We start from the raw sequence: 21,436 nt of genomic DNA, 5'->3' as shown, positions 1-21,436 counted from the left end.
TTTTTATTGGTGTATTATTATCTCTTATACTTATGAACATATTTTCCATTCCTTTTTGAGCATAATTCTGTTAGTTTAAAGTCTTTATCTGCTGAATCTAACATCTTTATCATGTTTGGATTTGCATTTGTCGATTTGTATTTTCCTTTGAGACTAGGTCATAGTTTTCTATCAATAACATGTGAATTGTATTTTGTGAATTTATGTTATACAGACTCTGGATTCTATTATGTTGCCCTGAAAAATGTTCATTTCATTTCATTTCATTTTCACACAATTAACTTTGCTAGACTCAGACCAGACTTCAACCTGTTGTGCCTGCAGTGATTGGTCTCATTCTTCAAGCCTGAACCATAAGCTGCTTTCAGTTTGCCCCATACATTTGTAATAGCTAGGTGCCTGGACTGAACACATAATTTAGGGCATTGGGGCTCAAGTACTCTCATTGATTTCTTCCTTACTCTCTGAAGGCCCTCCTAACCCTGGATCCTTTCCCTGGCAAGGATAGTAAAAGAGGCTTCTCTATCAAAGTTTGCTGTGACTGCAGTCACCATCAAGGCAAAAATGTAAACAAAAAAAAAAATGGGGCTCTCATTCCTCACTGGTCACTTATTCCAAGTTTTAACTCCTCTCCAAAATCTATCCACCTTAATTCTGTCTCAGAGTTAATATTGCCCAGAATTCATAGCCATAATTTTCAAAAAGACCAGTTTGTTATGTACTGGAACCTAACCAGACTGGAAATTTCTTATTCACCCTTGATCAGTTTGTTTCTTTCTTTTTACCTCCTTTTCTACCTTCTATTCAGTTCAATAAATTCAAGTTCTCCATTTATTTCTCTATCTTTAGGAGACAATGACTTAAAATTTCTTTTGATTAAATCCCAACTCTTTTTCTCTTCTCCACTTATCCCCCAACATGCATAGACACATTTGTTTTACTAGACAAATGACTTCTGTTGCTGCCACCCAACCTGGGGACCATCTGGCCACTTCTGTGTATGAAATTAGCCCCATCATGTACCTAGCACTAGATCACTAGTTAGTACAGTGCAAAAATTAATTGGGGCTAAGCTATTTACATATTCAGTGTCCAGAAAGAGATTCAAGTGTAGATATAAATTTAATATAAGATGAAGGTGACATCTCAAGTCACTAGGGAAAAGATGGACTTGTTCAAAAAACGTTGCTGGAACAACTGGTCAGTCATATAGAAAAGATCCAAAATGAAACAGATTTAAATGTAAAGAATGATATTTTAAAATACTGAAAGAAAACATTAGTGAATTCTTAGCATAAGAAATGATTTTCTAACTATGACTCAAAACCCAGGTGCAATAAAGAAAAGGTTTATTTGACTATATAAAAACACTGAACTACATAAAAATCAAAAATCTTTAACATGAACAACATCAAAAGACAACTGAAAGTCTAGGGCAAATATTTGTGATTTATATTAAGGGGAGGTAAGGAAAGACTAGTAGTATCTCTAACATACAAGGAGCACTTAAAAATGGAGAGGAAAAGAGACGAAAAACAAAATGAACAAAAGTGTGAACAGATAATTCAAAAACAGATTTTTAAAGGATCCTTAAACAGATGAAAATATGCCCAGCTTCACCAATAATTAAAGAAATGAAAATTAATACTACACCAAAATATCATTTCCCAACTTAGATTGGCAAGAGGTAAAAAGTATCACAACATATTCTATTGGTGAAACTATACTTTCATATATTGCTGGTAAAATGCATGGTGATATGACCCTTTTGAAGGGGAATTTGGTAGTATCTGACAAATTACAGATGTGTTTGCTTCTGAGTCATCAGGCCCTCTTTTTGGAATACCTTGAAGATACAACTCCATCAATACAAAAATTAATACACATATTCACAGTCACAAATTTATTATACAGTCTATTTTTTTAAGGATATGTTTTAGGATTCTTTGGTTGCAGTGTCTAAAGCTTTTCTTTTTTTACTCTACCTATCTTCCCAGTCTTTTCTTTCAGTGGTTCCTCTTCTGTTTTCACCTCAGCATAGAACTTTCTTTCAGCTCCTTAGACTTAAGGAGGCAAAACTCATTGGTATGATCCTCTGGGCCATGCCAACAGGTTTAATGCCTTCTAGCCTTACTTCCTTTTTCATTTAATCTTCTAGATAATCCATCCCTACTCTCCTCTCCCATCACAGCCTCTATGAAAACACCTTTCCAATCACCTTTTCAATTTTTCATTGCAATATACATTAAACACTTTGGGTTACAGGATATGGATATTAATTTCAGCAGGAAAAAAACTTTTAAAATACCTTCTAAGTCTAATGTTTCCCAGGTCAAATAATACTTTAGACTTTGGTATACCTCAATCACTAATGATCAACTGTTTTGCATATTAATTATTTTGTCAATAAAATAAAAATAGAGCACTGATTCCTACAGATTAAAAATTTTTTCTTACAATTTGAATCATATACCTTATTGAAAAGAAAATTTTCAGAAAAAAAAAGAGAAGAAAATGGCATGGCTTTTAGTATCTAAAATGTTCACATGTGTGTAGGCAGCTGTGAGGCAGCTTTATAATCTTTCCTCGGTTATAGCTGTATAGTGCTTTAAAGTCTACTAAGTGCTTTCAGGTGTCAAGTGTCATCATTTTATATTGAACCCTTAGGCTAGATATCATTATCATTCCCACTTTATAGATGGAGAAATTGACCTTAGAGAAATGAAATAACTGGTCTGAAGTCACAGAGAAAGTAAGCAGCAGGCTGACTACAATTAGTTTCTTCTGTCCAATGCAGCATTTATTGAGCTCCTTTGTATGCCAGACAACAATATTGCAGGGGGTACAGAAGTGGATAAGGTGCTATTTCTGGTGCCCACAGGCAAGGGCGCGTGCACACACACACACACACACACACACACACACACACACTTTTCCCAAACCAGGTTCTTCTTTCCTATACCTGCAGGATCTCCTGTTTGGGCTAGCCAAGGAAGAACGAACCATGGAACCCAAAGCAGGATTGGCTATCAGGGAATACTTGCAAGGCCCTAGAAGTGTGGGGATGTAGTGCAGCTTCACCCATGGGGCAGCTGGCAATTGTGTCCCCTTAGAACAGACAGATGAAAAAAAAAGATTCAAAAAAGGTTACTCTCCTAGCAAAATAATTTCCATGAAAACTTTTTATTTCCTATTTCATTGCTTACAAAAGTCTGAAATAGTAAATTTGAAATTAGATTGAGACCTGTCTCAGAGCTAGGGGTGTCTGCTATGGTCTAAATGTGTCTTCTCATTATGTTAAACCCTAATCACCAATGTGATGGGTTTAGGAGATAATTAAGTCATGAGAGAGAGAAAGTGGAGCCCTCATGAATGTGATTAGCATCCTTATAAAGGATTCCCAAGAAAACTTGTTTTCATCCTCCCATGGTGGAGGGGAGGAATATGGCCATCTAGCAACCAAGAAATGAACCCCTCACCAGACACCAAATCAGCTCATACCTTGATCTTGGATCTCCAAGTTTCCAAAACTAAGAAATAAATTTCCATTGTTTTTAAGATGTACATCCTATGGTGTTTTGTTCCAGCAGCCAAGATGGACAGAGATAGGGCCCATAGTGCCCTAATTTGTCAGTAACAATATAAATCATTCATTGTGAACAATTAGTGTTTCATTCTTTGGTTACCCGTGGAGGGAAAAATGTATATATATATTCCACCTTAGACTGAATTAGCTTGATAAGGGGCATTTGGGTCAATAACCTCTAATGTACAAACTCCTGGGTGGCTAAGTAGACTTGGGAAAGGGGCATGCCCACTAGGCAGAAGTCTGCCATGGAACTTCCAGACTTCTCTCCCCTCTCCCTGCGGCCCTGTACCACCATTCCACAGGGAAGCATAGTGGGAGGGCTGGGCAGAGATGTGTGCGCATCCCACATAAGCTGATAATGTGACATACCCTCAAACCAATACTTTTAAAATATTAATTCAACAATTGTTAAAGAGTGAATACCTACAAAGATAAAGAGAAAAAGAGCACTGGATCATTTATGTCCCAATCTTAGATACTTCCTAAGCAAAACCAAGCCTTGCAATAAGGGGTCTCACCCTTCATCAAAGCAAGAGTACTGACCTGTTACTACATGAGCAAACTTCTTTGGATGTCTCTCCTCTGTGAAGCTTAACAGCCAATCTTCACTTTCTCTCTTGCTGTGCTTTAGTCTTTTGGTTATTCCTCCAGCGTACCAAGTTCATTCCCAAGACCTTTGAATTTCCTCCCCTCCCCCAACTCCAACCCCATAAGAAGCAATCTTCCCACAGATGTTTATATGTTTCACTTTACTTCATTCAAGTCCCTATTCAACTGACACCTTTTTAAAGAATATTCCTCTGGCCAGCTAAGCTACACACACACACACACACACACACACACACACACACCCTTCCTGCCCTATTTTTCTTCATGTTATCTAATATTATTTGCAGTCATATTGCTTTATTTGTTTATTGTCTTCTCCATTCAAGTATAAACCATAAAAGCAGGTAAATTATCTCTTTTCTTGATGGCACCACTTTCTGGCTCATAAAGGCACCACTTCAAGCACTGCTTGAATGACAAATTAAATGGAAGAATTAATGAATAAGTGAATGAATGACTTGACAGTATTCTTTCTGAGAAGAATTAAATTCTCAGCAGTATAAATTTTCTCTATTCATTACAGTTATAGTGATATAACCCTTTTGTAGGTCAGGGTCCCAGGAAGGTCACCACTTGGTTCATTCCTGCACTCACTTCTTTGCACTGAGTCCATGAGGTCATAGCCACCACTGCCCCTGTTACCTCCTTTCATGGGCTTCTCCTTTTTCCCATGGTCCAAGTACACTCCACAAATGAGGCAAATGTGCTCAGAAAGACAAGCTGGACTGACCCAATATTGTGAACTGTTGGAGATTATCTTCATGTTATGTTGATTTAAGGACCAAGGTTGAATGACTCTACATAACTATTCCTGAGCAAGTTTCATCTGCTGTGATTACTTATCCTAGTTAACAGCCTGTAACTACTTCTGTATTCAGAGAACAGACAATGCCAATTGTAAACTGACCCAGACAGGCTAAGATTCAATGACTCCATAGTTTCTGTAGTAGTCCTTAGCGGGTCACAGAGCTCTCTTGAGAATTTGATAAAAGCTAAGGTCTATTTCCTTCCCCTCCCCATACAAAATACTTGATGAAATTGCATACGATTTTGGAGGGTTCCCAAAACCCAAAAAGCCCATCCATGATACCCAGGGACAGGCCACATGAGGGTCATTTGGAAAAGAATAGGTCTAGTGTCTATGGGACTGGGGAGAATGCACAGGAACTCTATTTTTCTAGGTCTCTATTTGAGATTTTATGCCAAGAAACAAATATGGCCATTGTATACACACATAGAGAATCCTATTTTAAACATACTTCAATTATGTAATCCTGTTTTGGGGATTCCTTCTGAGAGGGTTTGCTTTAGGTATTACCTGACTTTCAATCATTTTTGACTTTCTAAATTTTTCCCATTATTGCGATCCTTTCACAAGAGTTTTAAAAGCGCTCAATGAAGGATGTCACTGCTGTGGCCACAGGGAGGCAGGGTAAGTCCAAAAACAGAATGTAAACGCGGACTGCCTCTGCAGCAGCAGTGACCCAGGCTTTCTTCGTTTGGCACAGCCACCCAGACATGACCACAGCCTCGTTCTAGTAAAACTCTGCTATTTCATGCCATCAGGTGGACTCATCTCATCAGGCACACAGTGCCTACTCTCCAGCCAATGTAGGAGACTTCTCCTCTCTAACCCCCAAGTTTAACACATGTAGTTGTATATGTGATGATTACCGTAATAGGGTTTTGTGTTGGGTTTTGTTCATTTGTTTTGCACTGGGAATTGAACCCAGGGCTTTTCATTCTAGGCAAGAGCTCTAACACTGAGCTACATCCCCAGCCTTGGGATTTGTGTTCTTATGTTTTGGTAGTTGTGGGGGAATGAGCAGAGGCCAAAGGAAGTGGTAGGGAGCAGGTACAAGGTGGTATTAAAAAAAAAGAAAAATATATTCTTATTCTATAAGAGTTAGCTAATCATTTTGTTGGTGAGAGAGAAGGAAGAAAATTATATTTGTTGGACCTATTATGTGCCATTCTTAGATCTCATCTCATATTTTAATGCCTCATGAAACTAGGAAATAGATTGTACTATCCCCACTTGGCCCAAAACTACATAGCTAACAACTTTCAAAGTACAATTAAACCTGGTCTTTCCACTAAATCCCACTGCCTTTCATAAACTCAGGAAAAGAGGAAAAAAGTTCTTAAGAAATAATAAACAAGTGTCATTAACATTGCCCAAATGAAGCCCACAGATATCCAGGTGCTAATTAAAGCCAAAAAAAGGAGAATGTTTTTAGGCATCACTTCTGGACAAAGTCAGTGCTGAGTTGAATGCTGGAGGAGGTGCAAGCCACGAATTGACAGAGTAATGAAAGCACTAAGGAAGGAAGGAAGTCATGTGACAAGGAGACTAACTTAGCTAAAGCAGAAGAGTTACAGGAAAAGTAATAAGAGCAATTGTTTGACTCAACAGATGCTTGCTAAACTTTAATTCTGTGTAAGGCACTGAGCTGGGGAAGAGGGAGAATGCATAAAAAGAAATAATTCCTATGCTTCAAGAGTTTAAATGAGAGAGATCAAATGTGTTCTGAAATAACAACAGTACCAAGGTAAAATGTAATGTTAACTATGTATACTGTGAATGTAAACCAAAAGCTGGGGGAATATGTTCATGGAGGTAGATCAAGACAGACAACATGAAGGAGGTGGCATTTGATCTTAATCTTGAAGTGTGATGGGAAACTAGAACCTAAATAGGTAGTAATGAGGAAAAATAGCCTAGGCCATCACAAATGAAGGGAAGGGTAATTGAGGAATAGTGAGTTACACCAAGTGGTCCAGGATGAGTAAGTGACAGCAATAAAGCATATCTCTCTGTAGCAAAGGAGGGATCTGAGAAATCATGTTTCAGAAAAACTAAACCCGGAATCATACCTAAGTATTGGAGAGGAAGAGAGGGAGTTTGCTAGGACAACTCAGAAGCTACTGCCATAACCTAGGCACAAGAAAATGGAGCCTGGACCAGTGACGAAGAAAATGGAAAACAATTCTCCCTCTATAGTGTCCTGGTTTACACATTAGTCTTTAGAGTGAATTGGTATGGATAATGTGAGCCCGTCCCAGAAAGACACTCCCTTCTGAGACAGCAAAACCTGAAGCCCAGCACCTCCATGGAGATTATATGAGAATTTTTTTAAAGGAAGAAGTGCTGTTCTTTGGCTCTTCCAAGAATGTGTAGGTTAAGAAGTCAGAAAGAATTGGGTTTATTTGGGTTATTTGTATTCTTAGTGTAAAGGTTTTTGAGTTCTTCATAGATTCTGGAGATTAGTGCTCTATCTGAAGTATGGTTGGCAAAGATTTTCTCCCACTCTGTAGGCTCTCTCTTCACATTGCTGATAGTTTCCTTTGCTGAGAGAAGGCTTTTTAGTTTGAATCTATCCCAATTATTGATTCCTGCTTTTATTTCTTGGGCTTTGGGAGTCGTGTTAAGGAAGTCTGATCCTAAGATGACATGAAGATTTGGACCTACCTTTTCTTCTTTAAGGTGTAGGACCTCTGGTCTGATTCCAAGGTCATTGATCCATTTTGAGTTGAGTTTTGTGCAGGGTGAGAGATAGGGGTTTAGTTTCATTCTGTTGCATATGGATTTCCAGTTTTCCCAGCACCATTTGTTGAATAGGCTATCTTTTATTCATTGTATGTTTTTGGCCCCTTTGTCTAGTATGAGAAAACTGTATTTATTTGGGTCTGTCTCTGTGTCCTCTATTCTGTACCATTGAGCTACCTGTCTATTTTGGCGCCAATACCATGTCGTTTTTGTTACTATTGCTCTGTAGTATAGTTGAAGTTCTGATATTGAGATACCCCCTGCTTCACTCTTCCTGCTAAGGATTGCTTTAGCTATTCTGGGTCTCTTATTCTTCCAAATGAATTTCATGATTGCTTACTCTATTTCTATGAGTTATGTCATTGGGATTTTAATTAAAATTGCATTGAATTTATATAGCACTTTTAGTAGTATGGCCATTTTGACAATATTAATTCTGCCTATCCAAGAACATGGGAGATCTTTCCATCTTCTAAGGTTTTCTTTAATTTCTTTCTTTAGCGTTCTGTAGTTCTCATTGTAGAGGTCTTTCACCTCTTTTGTTAGATTGATTCCCACGTATTTTTTTTGAGGCTATTGTTAATGGGGTGGTTTTCCTAATTTCTCTTTCAGAGGATTCATTAGGACCATACTTCCTTAACATGACTCCCAAAGCCCAAGAAATAAAAGTAGGAATCAATAATTGGGATATATTCAAACTAAAAACATTTTTCTCAGCAAAGGAAACTATCAACAATGTGAAGAGAGAGCCTACAGAGTGGGAGAAAATCTTTGCCACACATACTTCAGATGGAGCACTAATCTCCAGAATATATAAAGAACTCAAAAATCTTTACACCAAGAATACAAATAACCCAATCAATAAATGGGCTAAGGAAATGAGCAGACACTTCACAGAAGATCTACAAGCAATGAACAGATACATAAAAAATGTTCAACATCTCTAGTAATAAAAGAAATGCAAATCAAAACTACTCTAAGATTCCATCTTACCCCAATTAGAATGGCGATTATCAAGAATACAAGCAACTATAGGTGTTGACAAGGATGTGAACCAAGGGGAAAAAGATACACTCATACATTGCTGGTGGGGTTGCAAATTAGTGCAACCACTCTGGAAAGCAGTGTGAAGATTCCTTAGAAAGCTTGGAATGGAACCATCATTTGACCCAGCTATCCCACTCCTCGGTTTATACCTAAAGGACTTAAAATTAGCATTCTACAGTGATGCAGCCACATCAATGTTCATAGCTGCTAAATTCACAATAGCTAGATTGTAGAACCAACAAAGATGCCCTTCAACTGATGAATGGGTAAAGAAACTGTGGTATATATACACAATGGAATATTAGCATAAAGAAGATTAAAATTATTACATTTTCAGGTAAATGGATGCAGTTGGAGAATATCATGCTAAGTGAGATAAGTCAATTGCAAAAAACCAAAGGCTGAATGATCTCTGTGATAAGCGGATGATGATACATAAAGTGGGGTGGGAGGGAGGCAAGAATGTAAGAAGGATGGGGAGGCGGTGGGGGGAAGGAAAAATAACAGAATGAGACAAACATCATTACCCCATATACATGTTTGATTACACAAGTGGTGCAACTGTACTTCGGGTACAACCAGAGAAACAACAGTTGTACCCCATTAGTGTACAATGAATCAAAATAAATAAATAAGTTTAAAAAAAGAGAAAGAAAAGAAAGAATGTCAGGAACGTTGATGAGTGTCAACAGGAAGACTAGTTGCCTGACTCATCTGAGAAGTGTGACACAGCATTTCCCTTCTTTCAGGTGCCTTATTCTGAACAGGTTCTTTATAAAGTTGATTATGTCAGCACCCTCTCAGAGATGTAGTCACCTTCTCAAGCTCAAGACTAATGGGTAAACCAGAATATTTTGGAGAAAGTGGCATGACCTCCATAATCACCAAGAAGAGCAGAGGCGACACATAATTTCTACCATTGGAACACATCCCTGAGCCTGCAGACCTTCTCTGAACCACACTTAAAGGGGCCCTGCTGCTCCCCTTTCTCTGTGCTCATTTCTGACCAGCTCTCTCCCCTTCCAATGGATACATTCATCCTCTAGATATACCAATACCATCAATAAGGCTACAGCCAAGTCTTGCTCTGGTCAATAAGACATCCTCCCTTCCTAAGGGGACTGGTTTTCATTGACCTCACCATTCTGTGTTGAGTTTTTAGTTTAACTATCTGAGGAAACCCCTATTTTTCTTATTTTTCTTATAGATTTTTCTATTTTTCTTATAGACTCTTAATAACCTATAACTGTGCTTTGCCCCCTTATATTGCCCATGGTAGGAGTTTCTAACTTCTGTCCTTCACACTTATTTTCTCTTCTCCAAAATTCTGTCATTCAAATTCTAATTTTATCCTCCCTACTTCCAGAACTCCATTTCTTTAATTCTATAACTGCTTCTTGTGCTTTAGTAACTATGTTGCCTCACTGAAAAGAAGCCACAGTCATTTCCATCCTTGTTGCCCAAGTCAAAGTCCAGGCAACAACCTTGGAAAAATTAAATTACTTCTTGTTTTGCCTTTGACAAAATAATATTAACATTATTTTTTAAAGGATGTTTCTCTTTATTTACAAGGAATGTTTGCCAATGTCTTTATATTTATCATCATACTAACCTAAAACAATGGGACAGATGAGACTTTGGAGAAAATGGTCAAGAATAATGTTGCTTTATAAATTCCTAAGGGCAAAGAGTGTCATTTATGTCTGATGGAATGAAAAAATAACTAGTTAACTAATGAATCCCCATAATTATCCATGAAAGGGGGTAGTTTTAATCCTTCTGGTCATAGAAAAATGTATTTGGTACCCCTGTTGAGCCACAGGATAAAACATTAATTATGACATGAAGTCATTTAACTCTTCACACCTCTCCTGTGTTGGAACCAACATGTTGGACTGAAGCCCCTTTGTTCCCTGTAGAGTCTGCCACCACGACCTACTTGTCCTCAGGAATGTTGTTCTAGAAATAAATCAGCCTTCTCCCTTGGATTCCTGAGTCTTACACAGAAGTTAATTCATTAGAGCAACTGATTTTTCTTAGACTCTTTGTAAAAGTATTTCAGAGTCCCTCATGATGGAGTCAAGGAAGTCGAGATCCTCTTCTGTTTCTTTCCAGCTCTTGTCTCATTTCCTCTGTCTATGCTTCCTCCACCACCTTATATTTCACTTGCACTAAACATCCTTTACCTGCAAACCCAGACACCAATGCCAGAGATAGTGCTGCCTGAAACCAGAAGTACACCAGCAAAGCTTTATTACCCCACCTACCCAGCATCACTCATTCAAATTTGGAATTAAATCACATTCCACCTGGCCAATCCCATCTTTTTGCTACAGCCCAGTGGTTCATCTTTTTCTCTTTTTTCTCTTAATTTTTAAAAATTTGTTCTCATAACGAAGTCATAATTACATTTTCACTATAAAATAATACCATAAAGCCAAAATCCCTTATTAACTATTTAACTTGCATTTCTGTATAATTTTTGTCCTTTTTATATTCTAGAATATTTTCAGACATGATAAATTTACAACTACAATAAAATTCAACGAATGTAGAAGTATAAATAGTAAAAAGGGAACATATCTTAGAGCCCTGCCCCACTTCCCCTCCCTATCTACTGTTAACAGTTTGATGATAGCCTTCTAGATCTTTGTAAAGTACACTACATACATATGTATGTACTTAGGCAGATGGTTTTGTGTTGGTACAAACTGAATCATATTATATCTGTTACACAACTTTGTTTATTCACTTCATTTATTCACTAGCTTTCCATGTCAGTTCATTTAACTTTACTTTAACAGCTGCATAATACTCCATAGTTTGAGTGTACCATAATTTACTTAAGCATTCCCTTATTGATGGACATTGGAATTGCCTCCTGTTTGGGTTTTGATTATTTGTTATGACCAGTGAGGATGCCCTGAACATCTTTGCATATATCTCTTTGTGTACTAAGAATTCTTTAGGCTAGATATCTAGAGATGCAATGAATGGGTCAAAAGATAAGTACATTTGAATTTTATATTTTTTAAAATTTATAGTTAAAAAAATTAAACACTTTAACCACTATTTCCCTGTCTTCTGCAGAGAGTTCTATCCTGGGAACTGACATTGACCTTCAGACTATAGACAACGAGGTTATCAGCATGGAATTTTTCTTCAAAGCCTGGCTGCATAACAATGGAACAGACCAAGAACACATCCATCTCCTTCTTCCTTCACAGTGTTTCAGCAACATTTCCAGTGCCAGGGATAATCCAAGTACACAACCTCCAAAAGATATATCTATAAATAGTCTTATCTAGGATTAGGACTGTAGTTCAGTGAATCATCAGAATACAGAGTTGTTGAGACTTAGAGATTGGATGAGGCTGTCCAACTTTAGCACAAGAGTAAGAAGAGAAGTTCTAAAAAGTTACACAGTTAAAAAACTAGACCTAATTAAGCCCAGATAGTAAGAGCCAGTTAGTTTATGGGCAAAATCTTAGATACCTCAATGATAGGTCATTGTCTACACTATATAAGAGCACAATTAATCATATATTTTTCTCAATATTCTCATTTTTAATGTGGTAGATATTATTGGCACTATAATTTGCATCATTCTAGTACCTCAATATCAACAGGTCCTGTGGCAAGAGGGAAAGAACTAATATTAAATAGAAATCTTTTCTCTAGGCAGGTACAAAATTGAGAAAACTAAAGCAACTCCAAAGGCAAGCCCTAAGGAGGACAACTAGTGTTCACAGACCATGTTCCCAAGGCAGTTTGGGCAATAATTAAAACCAAGAGGTCACTCCAATGTTCCAGGCATGCCAAAAAGGTCCTGGATATTGTTCTGGCTGATCTTGGTACTTAACTAGATGGTAAATGAGGCCATTTCTATTCTCCCAACCCCTTTGAGTTTGACTCCGGGCTTGAGTGGCAGGGCCTGCAGATGGACCAATCAATACAGTCACTCTTAGCTTGGGAAAGCCAATTGCTTAAGGCCCAGGTTCTAAGGGAAAGGATCAAGTGGGTAAGAGTCTGTACTCATGTTTCTCATTGAATAGAACATTGGTAGTGGCTACAGACATCACTGAGGGTTGAAGTTTGAGTTGGATGTGATGCTTCCTGGAGCCCTTCTCACAGGTTCTGACATGATATACTGGGGTTTCTATCTCCTCTGAGGGCTCTTTCTTGACCATCAGCAGTATATTGAGTTTTTATGTTTGTTCTCTTTTCTTCATCTGTAATAGAACTCTGCTATGACCATTGTTGCTTCAGGACAGGGAAGAGCCTTTTGGAGGTATAATTAAGTAAGATTATGGTTCCCCAAGACCCTTTCTTGCTAGGGATAGCCATCAGAGCTCTGCTTCCCTCCAGGTAGCTGGTGATTTTGTACAGAAGCTAATTTATAATTACCATTATAAATTCTTTCTGTGCCAAGCAGTATGATAACTCCTTTCCTTGAATTATTCCTTTTCACATTTATATGACACAATGAGCAAATACTATTACCATATGTCATTGAATCTAAGATGATATTGATTATAAGATACATCACTATTTTATGTACCACTGAGAAAGAAAACATGCCAATTAAATATGACACCGTGCTTTCTTGTCCCTTAGAAGTATTATTTTATCCTTGTTGAGAGAGTTCTTTTAGGTTAGAGTAGTAAGTGCTAAGAGTGTCTGCCTGGCCAGTGGCAATTGGAAGACAGATAAAAGTGTAAGAAAAAAATGTGCCTTCAAATCAATGAAGTATAATATTATCCCTGTTTTACACATGAGAAAACTGAGACAAAGAAATTAAATACTTTCCCAGAGGTGCACAGAAAAATTCATAGCAGAGCCACAAGTTGAAGCTAGACAATCCCAGGGCCCATTCTTTACCCTTAGGATCAGAAATCTGTATTTCATACATCTGACGATTCTCAGTCAAGAGAATCAAAATGCACATCTGTCTGCCTCCAGGGCTTGAGCCTTTACCCACCACTAACCTGCCTCATTCTAAACAACTCTGAACAAGAGAACTAGAGATTCACTTTTCTCATTAGAAGTGCTGGGGCCCTACTGCAACCAGTCTTTCCTCCAACTGTTGCATGATATCTACCCATAATGCTGATCAGAATTTCTCTGGCTTCCCCCATACCCTTTTTCCAAGGCCTTCAACACCAGGGTCAGGGTTAGAATGTTCATACCCATCTTCAACTGTGTTTCAGAAATCTTCAAATCTTCAAAGGTACATGTAGAACTTAGACCCAGACTCTAGACAGTTGGTGTACTGGGGACATCCTCAGTGGAACCCAGATATTCAGGCACAGTTGGGATGAGGTCTGGAAAAATTAGGCCCCCTTTAGGGTGATGTGATCTAACTGAGATTATAAACAACCACAATAAAGATCATACTGTACTCAGCTATTATGTTTTAAACTAATGCACTGCCTCACATGTGAATTTCTGGACTTGTGTCTTACTACAAAAAAAAAAAAAAAAAAAAAAGAAGCAAACAAAACAAAAACCCTGAACTCTCTTACTGTGGGCTCTTAGGAGGAGTGCTCAGCCCATCTTCAGGTGCTCCACTTAGAGGTCTCCCTCTGGCAAACAGGGCATGTCACAGATTAATGTGTTTTCTTATTATCTAGTGTGGACTTTGCCACTTCTGCACCTCAGCTCATGGTGGTGAGAAGCATGCCTGCATCTAGATTTAAGCCCTGCTAAACAGTTCTTCCATCTTTGAAAAATTGCTGAAACTACAGTTTTGGTAGTCCTCAGCCCTAACTGCAATAAGAACCACATGAGGGCTGGGATGAGAATGCACGCCTATAATCCCAGTGGCTCAGGAGGCTGAGGCAGGAGGATTGCAGGTTCAAAAGCCAGTCTCAGCAATTGAGACTAAAAGACCCTATCTCAAAATAAAATATAAAAAAGGGCTGGGGATGTGGCTCGGTGATTAAGTACCCTGGATTCAATCTCCAGTACTCCTTCCCTCCCAAAAATGAACCACTGAGGAACTTTATAAAAATACCTATTTCTGGGCTTCATCGCCAGAGATCCTGATTTAATTGGTCTGGGATAGGGCCCAGACATCAGTATTTTTCATAAGTTCTCTTGGTGAAGCTAGGCACAATGGTGCACACCTGTAATCCCAGCTACTCAGGAGGCTGAGGCAGAAAGATCACAAGTTCAAGAGCAGCCTCAGCAACATAGTAAGATCTTGTCTCAAGATAAAGTATTTTTTTAAAGTGAGTGGGACCCAGTGCAGTGGCACAAGACTGTAATTGCAGGGGCTCAGGAGGCTGAGACAGAAGGATTATGAGTTCAAAGCCAGCCTCAGCAAAAGTGAGGCACTAAACAACTCAGTGAGACCCTGTCTCTAAATAAAATACATAATTGGGCATAATCAGGCTGGGGATGTGGCTCAGTAGTCAAGTTCCCTTGAGTTCAATCCCTAGTACCCCCCCAACAAAAAAAAGAAAGAAAAAAGAAAAAGAAAAGAAAAGAAGTGGGTGGAAATGTAGTTCAGTGGTAATGTACTCCTACAGTTGATCCCAGTATTGGGTCTGGGGGTAGGGGGTTTCTCTAGGAGATTCTCATTGCAACCATCATTAAGAACTTCAGGTAGATGAACACAGCTGCCCAGTACTAAGTACCAGGGACCAGAAATGGAGAAGTCAAGCACAGGGGAAATGAGGGGAGCTGGAGTCCTAGGAAAAGTCCCTCTTACTGACTTTCTGGGCTCTAGAAGATTCAGGGCCAAAAGACATCTCACCTAGAATTAATATCTCTGTCTTACCCACTGGGTTCAGGGTCCAGTGAACACAGCTATTAGGTGTTTGTTCAAAGGCATGAGAGAAAAAGGGATTCCATGTATAAGTTAACTACCAGCTGAACTGGATATCTACATTGCCAGTGTTTTTTTTCCATATTATTTCTGCTTTTGTTTTTACCTCATTTTGCAGTTAGTCCAGTCATTTCACAATTCATTCTCATCAACTACCAGCCTTCTCACAAGTACTCAACATTTGTATGTTTATAAGTTTGCTGTCAATATTCAAACCAGGTATGTTTTATTGAAAAACTTTTTAATATCAAGGATTCAAGCCTAGTGAAATGGAACATTGAACCTTGAAACATGAGGATGTAACTGCTGGAACAGAAGCTAAATACAGAAGAGTGTAATACCTAAATGAATAGCTCATGCCCAGTATCAGCCCTCCTCAAAACTGTTGTCTAAGGCTGGTAGGAGTGATGCTCCAAGGCCCAAAATGTTCTATAATCAGGTTTATTTGAAAAATTAAAAATAAGCTATTTCAGGAACTTATTCCTTCCATACCCCTGAATGTCCCTAGAAGAGCCCACAGAGAAACAGTAGCAGTCATCTGACTGCCTGACTTCTGCTTTCCTGCTCTTCCTTCTTCTGGCCTGCAGTCTTGCCAAATCTTAGCCACAGGGAAGCTGCAAAGGCAAAATCTCCTTCTGTGATTGCCAAAGGGCCCCTGCATGTTTTGGCATCAACTGCCTGCTCCACAGAGGATGCATGTTTCTCTCAGACTGGATTACAAGCCAGGTCTCTTGCTGTGAGACAGTTGTTCAGCCAGCCTAGAAGTGAAACAAGTAAAAATCATGTCAGATTCAGAAAATGTGTTAACTATTATGTAAAGCAATAGAAATACTGTTTCTATTTCACACCGGCTTTACCTTCCTAAACCAGTTGTGAATTCCTCTTGACACTGTCCTGCCTCCTCCATCCCTTGTTTGCCTGGTAGAAGTGAAATGGGTGACAGATGTTGTCTCTTAATGACATAGCCCAAGGTTACTTCTGACCCACAGTCTCTCTTCCAATGTCACTTTTACTATAGTGTGCCTGAAATGTGATCTGCAAGAGCGACTTCTCAGTCCATCCCTGCTCCCTGGTACAGCTGATGGTGCCTCTCGAATGGATGACCCCAAAGGAGACCTCAGCACACTCTACCACGTGGCTTCCCAGTCCTCAGCCTCTTGTTACAAGCTCCAAGTAACCAAGTATGGTCCAAGGAATCTCCCCAGTTCATTAAAATGCTATTCTTACTGATTCCATGGCTAGGAAGTCCAGAGATTTAGACTCCATTTCCAAGTGTTGGATAGGCACCAGTCAGTTCCAAGGTAGCAGTTACAAATTTGGCATGAGAAACCAAGGTCGGGCTACTCAGCGTATGGAGGGAAAAGAGGAGATGGTGGAAGAAGTGCCACCACAGAACACTCAGAGGTCTTTATGAGAACTGGAAATCCAGAAAGTCTCTGAACACAGCGAAAAGCATGACCATTAGAAATATGTTTAGTTGTCAATGAATATTTATTGAATGCCCATTGTATTTAGATATCAGAATAGAAATTCAATTTTCAAGGAGCAAATGGTACACAGAATCTATCCCTACCCCTTCTATTTCTACTTCCAAGGGAACCAATTCTAAGGTAGAATGAACAATGATGGCAAAGGCCACTTTTACTGTTTCCTAGTCCCACAGAGCCCATGCACAGATTCCTAAGCTTTGAGAATCTTCTGTGTGCCAGATGCCATGCTAAATGCTGGTCATACAAAACTGAATAATTCATAGACCCTAATCTAAAAACTTTCACAATGGGGTCTTAGCCTTATGCTGAATTTAAGTATATCTGGGTAGAAGTTCTAGATATTTCTGAATAGTCTCTCTACCATCATCTTTTTCCAGGGCTCTAAAATCTAGCGGACTCTGTGAGTCATTGACGTATGGACTCCCCTTCATCCTCAGACCCACGAGCTGTTGGCAGCTGGACTGGGATGAGCTGGAGACAAACCAGAAGCATTTTCATGCTTTGTGTCACAGCCTGCTGGTGAGTACTCATGTCCCCAGGTGAAAAAAAGGACAAGTACCAGTCTCAGAGAAGTAGCCACAAATCCTTCTCTCATCTAGACTTGCTTCAACCCTCAAGAAGACAGGAAGGGAAGCTGGAAATACTCAGACACTTGGAATAAATATAATTTGCCTTTGCTGACTAGATGCTATAGAGAATAATTCCTGAAATCAGTTATATAATACTAAACTTGAAAATCCCTTATTTTACAAACTTAACATTTAAATGGCAACAGAGAATTTTCTACAAGTAATATATTTTAAAACTTACTTCTTTCCTATCATGGTGCTGGACATTATAGTTCATTTAAATGAACAGCCCTTAGTCTGTACCAGACCCTGTGCTAAGCCATAGATATATATTTAATGGGGATATAATAGACATTATCTTTTCCCTCAGGAAACTTATTCTCTAATAGAAGAGATAGATTCTTAATTGTGAGAAGTTTATAAAGGAAAAGAATAGGCTGCTATAAGAGAGCCTATCTGTGGAAGTAGCTGAGAACTCCAAGATGAATGGAACTTAGCCAGATGAAAGGTGGCAGGAAGAGCACTCAGGGCAGGGAAAGGCATGTGTGGATACTTTAAGACTGGAAAGTGCTAAGGGAAGTATTGAGAACAGAAGAGCCATTGTGCAACCAAAAAAGAAAGAGACTGTGGAAGTAACTCAGTAGTAGAGTTTTTGCCTGGCATGTGCAAAGTTCTGGGTTTGATCCCCAGCACCAAGAGGGTGGCAGGGTCGGGAAGGAAGGAACAGCCATTGTGACTAAAATGTAGAACAAGGGAAAGAAAGGCAATAGGTGGGGTTGGAGAAGCAAGCAGGGGTCAAATCACACAAAACTTTTTAGACTAAAGACTTTGGAATTTAAGTAGAGAAACAAATCATAAGAAATTGCATCATTTGTCCAAAACTTTAAAATATTACTTGGGAGAAATTGGAACTAACTAGCCAAAGCAAGAATGGAAACAAGAAAATGAGGTAGAGGGCATTGTGGCTTGGAATACAATGTTGGAAGTCGAGATGAGAAAAGTAAACAGAGAAATAGAAATAGAATCATCAGAACTTGGTATAGGATCAGATGTGGGGAGCAAGGAAGAGGAAGTAGCAAATAACTCCTTGGTTTCTGACTTGAACATCTAGAGGGTTGTCACTCCCTGAAATGGAAATAAAAGAACATACACACACATGCACACACACACAAATACCCTGAATGCAACACTTAGAGATCAAGATAAGACAACCGTAAATAGAATCCAAGGACAGATAAAGAATGAGGATTCAACCTAGTAGGATGTAGGTGATCAGGACAGCACTGCATTGTGTCTCTTTCTCTATCAGAAGTCAACTTCTTTTCCTGTTTCAAAGCCCACACTCCCTTTTAGGGTCAACCCACTGAGTTCCTGTTTCCTATTTGAAGAACACCCACCTCTTGTCTTTGCAGAGCAGAGACAACAGACCAGTTCTTTTTTTAAATTTTTTAATTTGTTCTAATTAGTTATCCATAACAGTAGAATGCATTTTGACACATTGTACACAAATAGAACAACTTCTCATTCCTTTGACTGTACATGGTGCTGAGTAGTGTAATCATACATGTATATAGGGTAATAATGTCTGTCTCATTCTACCATCCTTCCCATCCCCACCGCCCCAACCCTCCCCTCACTTCCCTCTGCACAATCCAAAGTTCCTTCATTCTTCCCTACCCATCCCCCACTGTGGATCAGCATCCACTTAGCAGAGAAAACATTTGGCTGCTGGTTTTTTTGGGATTGGCTTATTTTACTTAGCATGATATTCTCTAGTTCTGTCCATTTACCTGCAAATGCCATAATTTCATTCTTCTTTAAAGCTAAGTGTATATGTACCACATGGTGTATATGTACCACATTTTCTTTATCCATTCATCTGTTGAAGGGTATCTAGATTGGTTCCATAGTTTAGCTGTTGTGAATTGAGCTGCTATAAACATTGATGTGGCTATGTCACTGTAGTGTGCTGATTTTAAGTCCTTTGAGTATAAACCAAGGAGTGGCATAACTGGGTCAAATGGTGGTTCCATTCCAAATTTTCTTAGGAATCTTCATACTGCTTTCCATAGTGGTTGCACCAATTTGCATTCCCACCAGCAATGTATGAGTGTACCTTTTTCCCCACATCCTCACCAACATGGTACAAAATAGAAGACACAGAGACAAACACATAAATATGGTTATCTCATACAAGATAAATGTGGCCAAAAACATACATTGGAGAAAAGATAGCTTACTCAATAAATGGTGCTGGAAAAACTGGAAATCCATATGTAAATGGATTTAAATGAAATTAAACCTCTATCTCTCACCCTGCACAAAAATCAAATCAAAGTAGATCAAGGACTTAGACACTAGAACAGAGACCCTGTGCCTAATAGAAAAAATGTAGGCCCAAATCTTCATCATGTCTGCTTAGGACCTGACTTCCTTAACATGGCTCCTAAAGTGCAAGAAGTAAAATTAAGAGTCAATAAATGGGATGGATTCAAACTAAAAAGCTTCTCAGCAAAGGAAACAACATGAGAGAGAGCCTACAAAATAGGAGAAAATCTTTACCACACACACTTCAGATAGAGCACTAATCTCCAGAATACATAAAGAACTCAAAAAACTTAACAGCAAAAATACAAATAACCCAATCAATAAATGGGCTAAGGAATGGAACACACACTTCACAGAAGAAGAAATACAATCAATCAACAAACATATGAAAAAATGTTAATCGTCTCTAGCAATTAGAGAAATGCAAATCAAAACTACTCTAAGGTTTCATCTCACTCCAGTCCGATCAGTTCTGATTGTTAGTGCCCAACAGCTCAGTTTACTATTTACTCTACCTATTCCTCAGAATCCTGCAGAAGATGTATCACTTAGGAGATTTCTCCCATGTATCTTCGATACATTGTGTTGTGTGTGTGTGTGTGTGTGTGTGTGTGTGTTGGTGCTGGTGATCAAACCCAGAGCTTCACACATGCTAAACAAGCACTCTACCACTGAGTTTTCCTCCCAGCTTACTCAATACATTTTTACAGTACATGATATTTTAAACATACATTGGCATTTTAACACATTGCTAGAGTGAGTGTAAATTTTATAGAAAATTATATCCTTTAACACTTACAGGTAATGTATACCAAGAAAATAAACAGAAAAGGGGGCAAAGATATGTGTACAGGATATTCATCTCCATGTTATTTATCATAGTAAAAAATGCTGACAACCTAAATGTCCTAATTAGATGAGTGATTAAATATAAATAGGAGAAAGATTATAGGATCTAATTGGCCAGGCAATGAAATATTATGTAGCCATTAAAAGCAAGGATGGGAGAGAGTATTCATTTCCATCCTGGCTTACATACACAAGATCAAAGTCTCCCTATCATTGACCTCAGGGTTGAACATCTGAGTTTGTTTGTCTGTTTACCTATTTATTTATTTGACAAATATTTATTGACCACTATGTGCCAGGTACTGCCTTAGGGATGAAAAAGACCTTATCTTTATCAATCCTCTGTCATGCAAACACACAAGTATACAATTGACCCATGACTAATAAATACCCATTTTTTGGAGCAATTACTAAATGTAGGCACTTAACCAAGTGTTTTGTATGCTTTACCTCATTTCATCCTCACAGTACCATACTCTATGTGGTAGGGATTTTTGTCCTTGTTTTCACAGATGAAGAAAGCTGTATAGAGACCAAGAGATTTATCAATTGTCACACAGCTACCGAAGTGAC

General features: G+C 38.6%; 1 protein-coding gene across 1 annotated transcript in view; it reads left to right on the top strand.

The window, feature by feature from the left end:
- M1ap (meiosis 1 associated protein) overlaps window positions 1–21,436 on the top strand; it is a 104,782-nt gene that overhangs the window by 67,425 nt on the left and 15,921 nt on the right. The window contains exons 4-6 of the mRNA XM_047522886.1: window positions 11,886–12,059; window positions 16,646–16,808; window positions 17,495–17,636. Coding sequence (XP_047378842.1) covers window positions 11,886–12,059; window positions 16,646–16,808; window positions 17,495–17,636 — 479 coding nt within the window. The remainder of the gene's footprint in view (window positions 1–11,885; window positions 12,060–16,645; window positions 16,809–17,494; window positions 17,637–21,436) is intronic.

The sequence above is a fragment of the Sciurus carolinensis genome, chromosome 13 (assembly GCF_902686445.1).
Source record: "Sciurus carolinensis chromosome 13, mSciCar1.2, whole genome shotgun sequence".
NCBI lineage: Eukaryota > Metazoa > Chordata > Mammalia > Rodentia > Sciuridae > Sciurus > Sciurus carolinensis.
The sequence above is the reverse complement of the archived record's forward strand: the minus strand, read 5'-3'. Positions and strand labels throughout refer to the sequence as shown.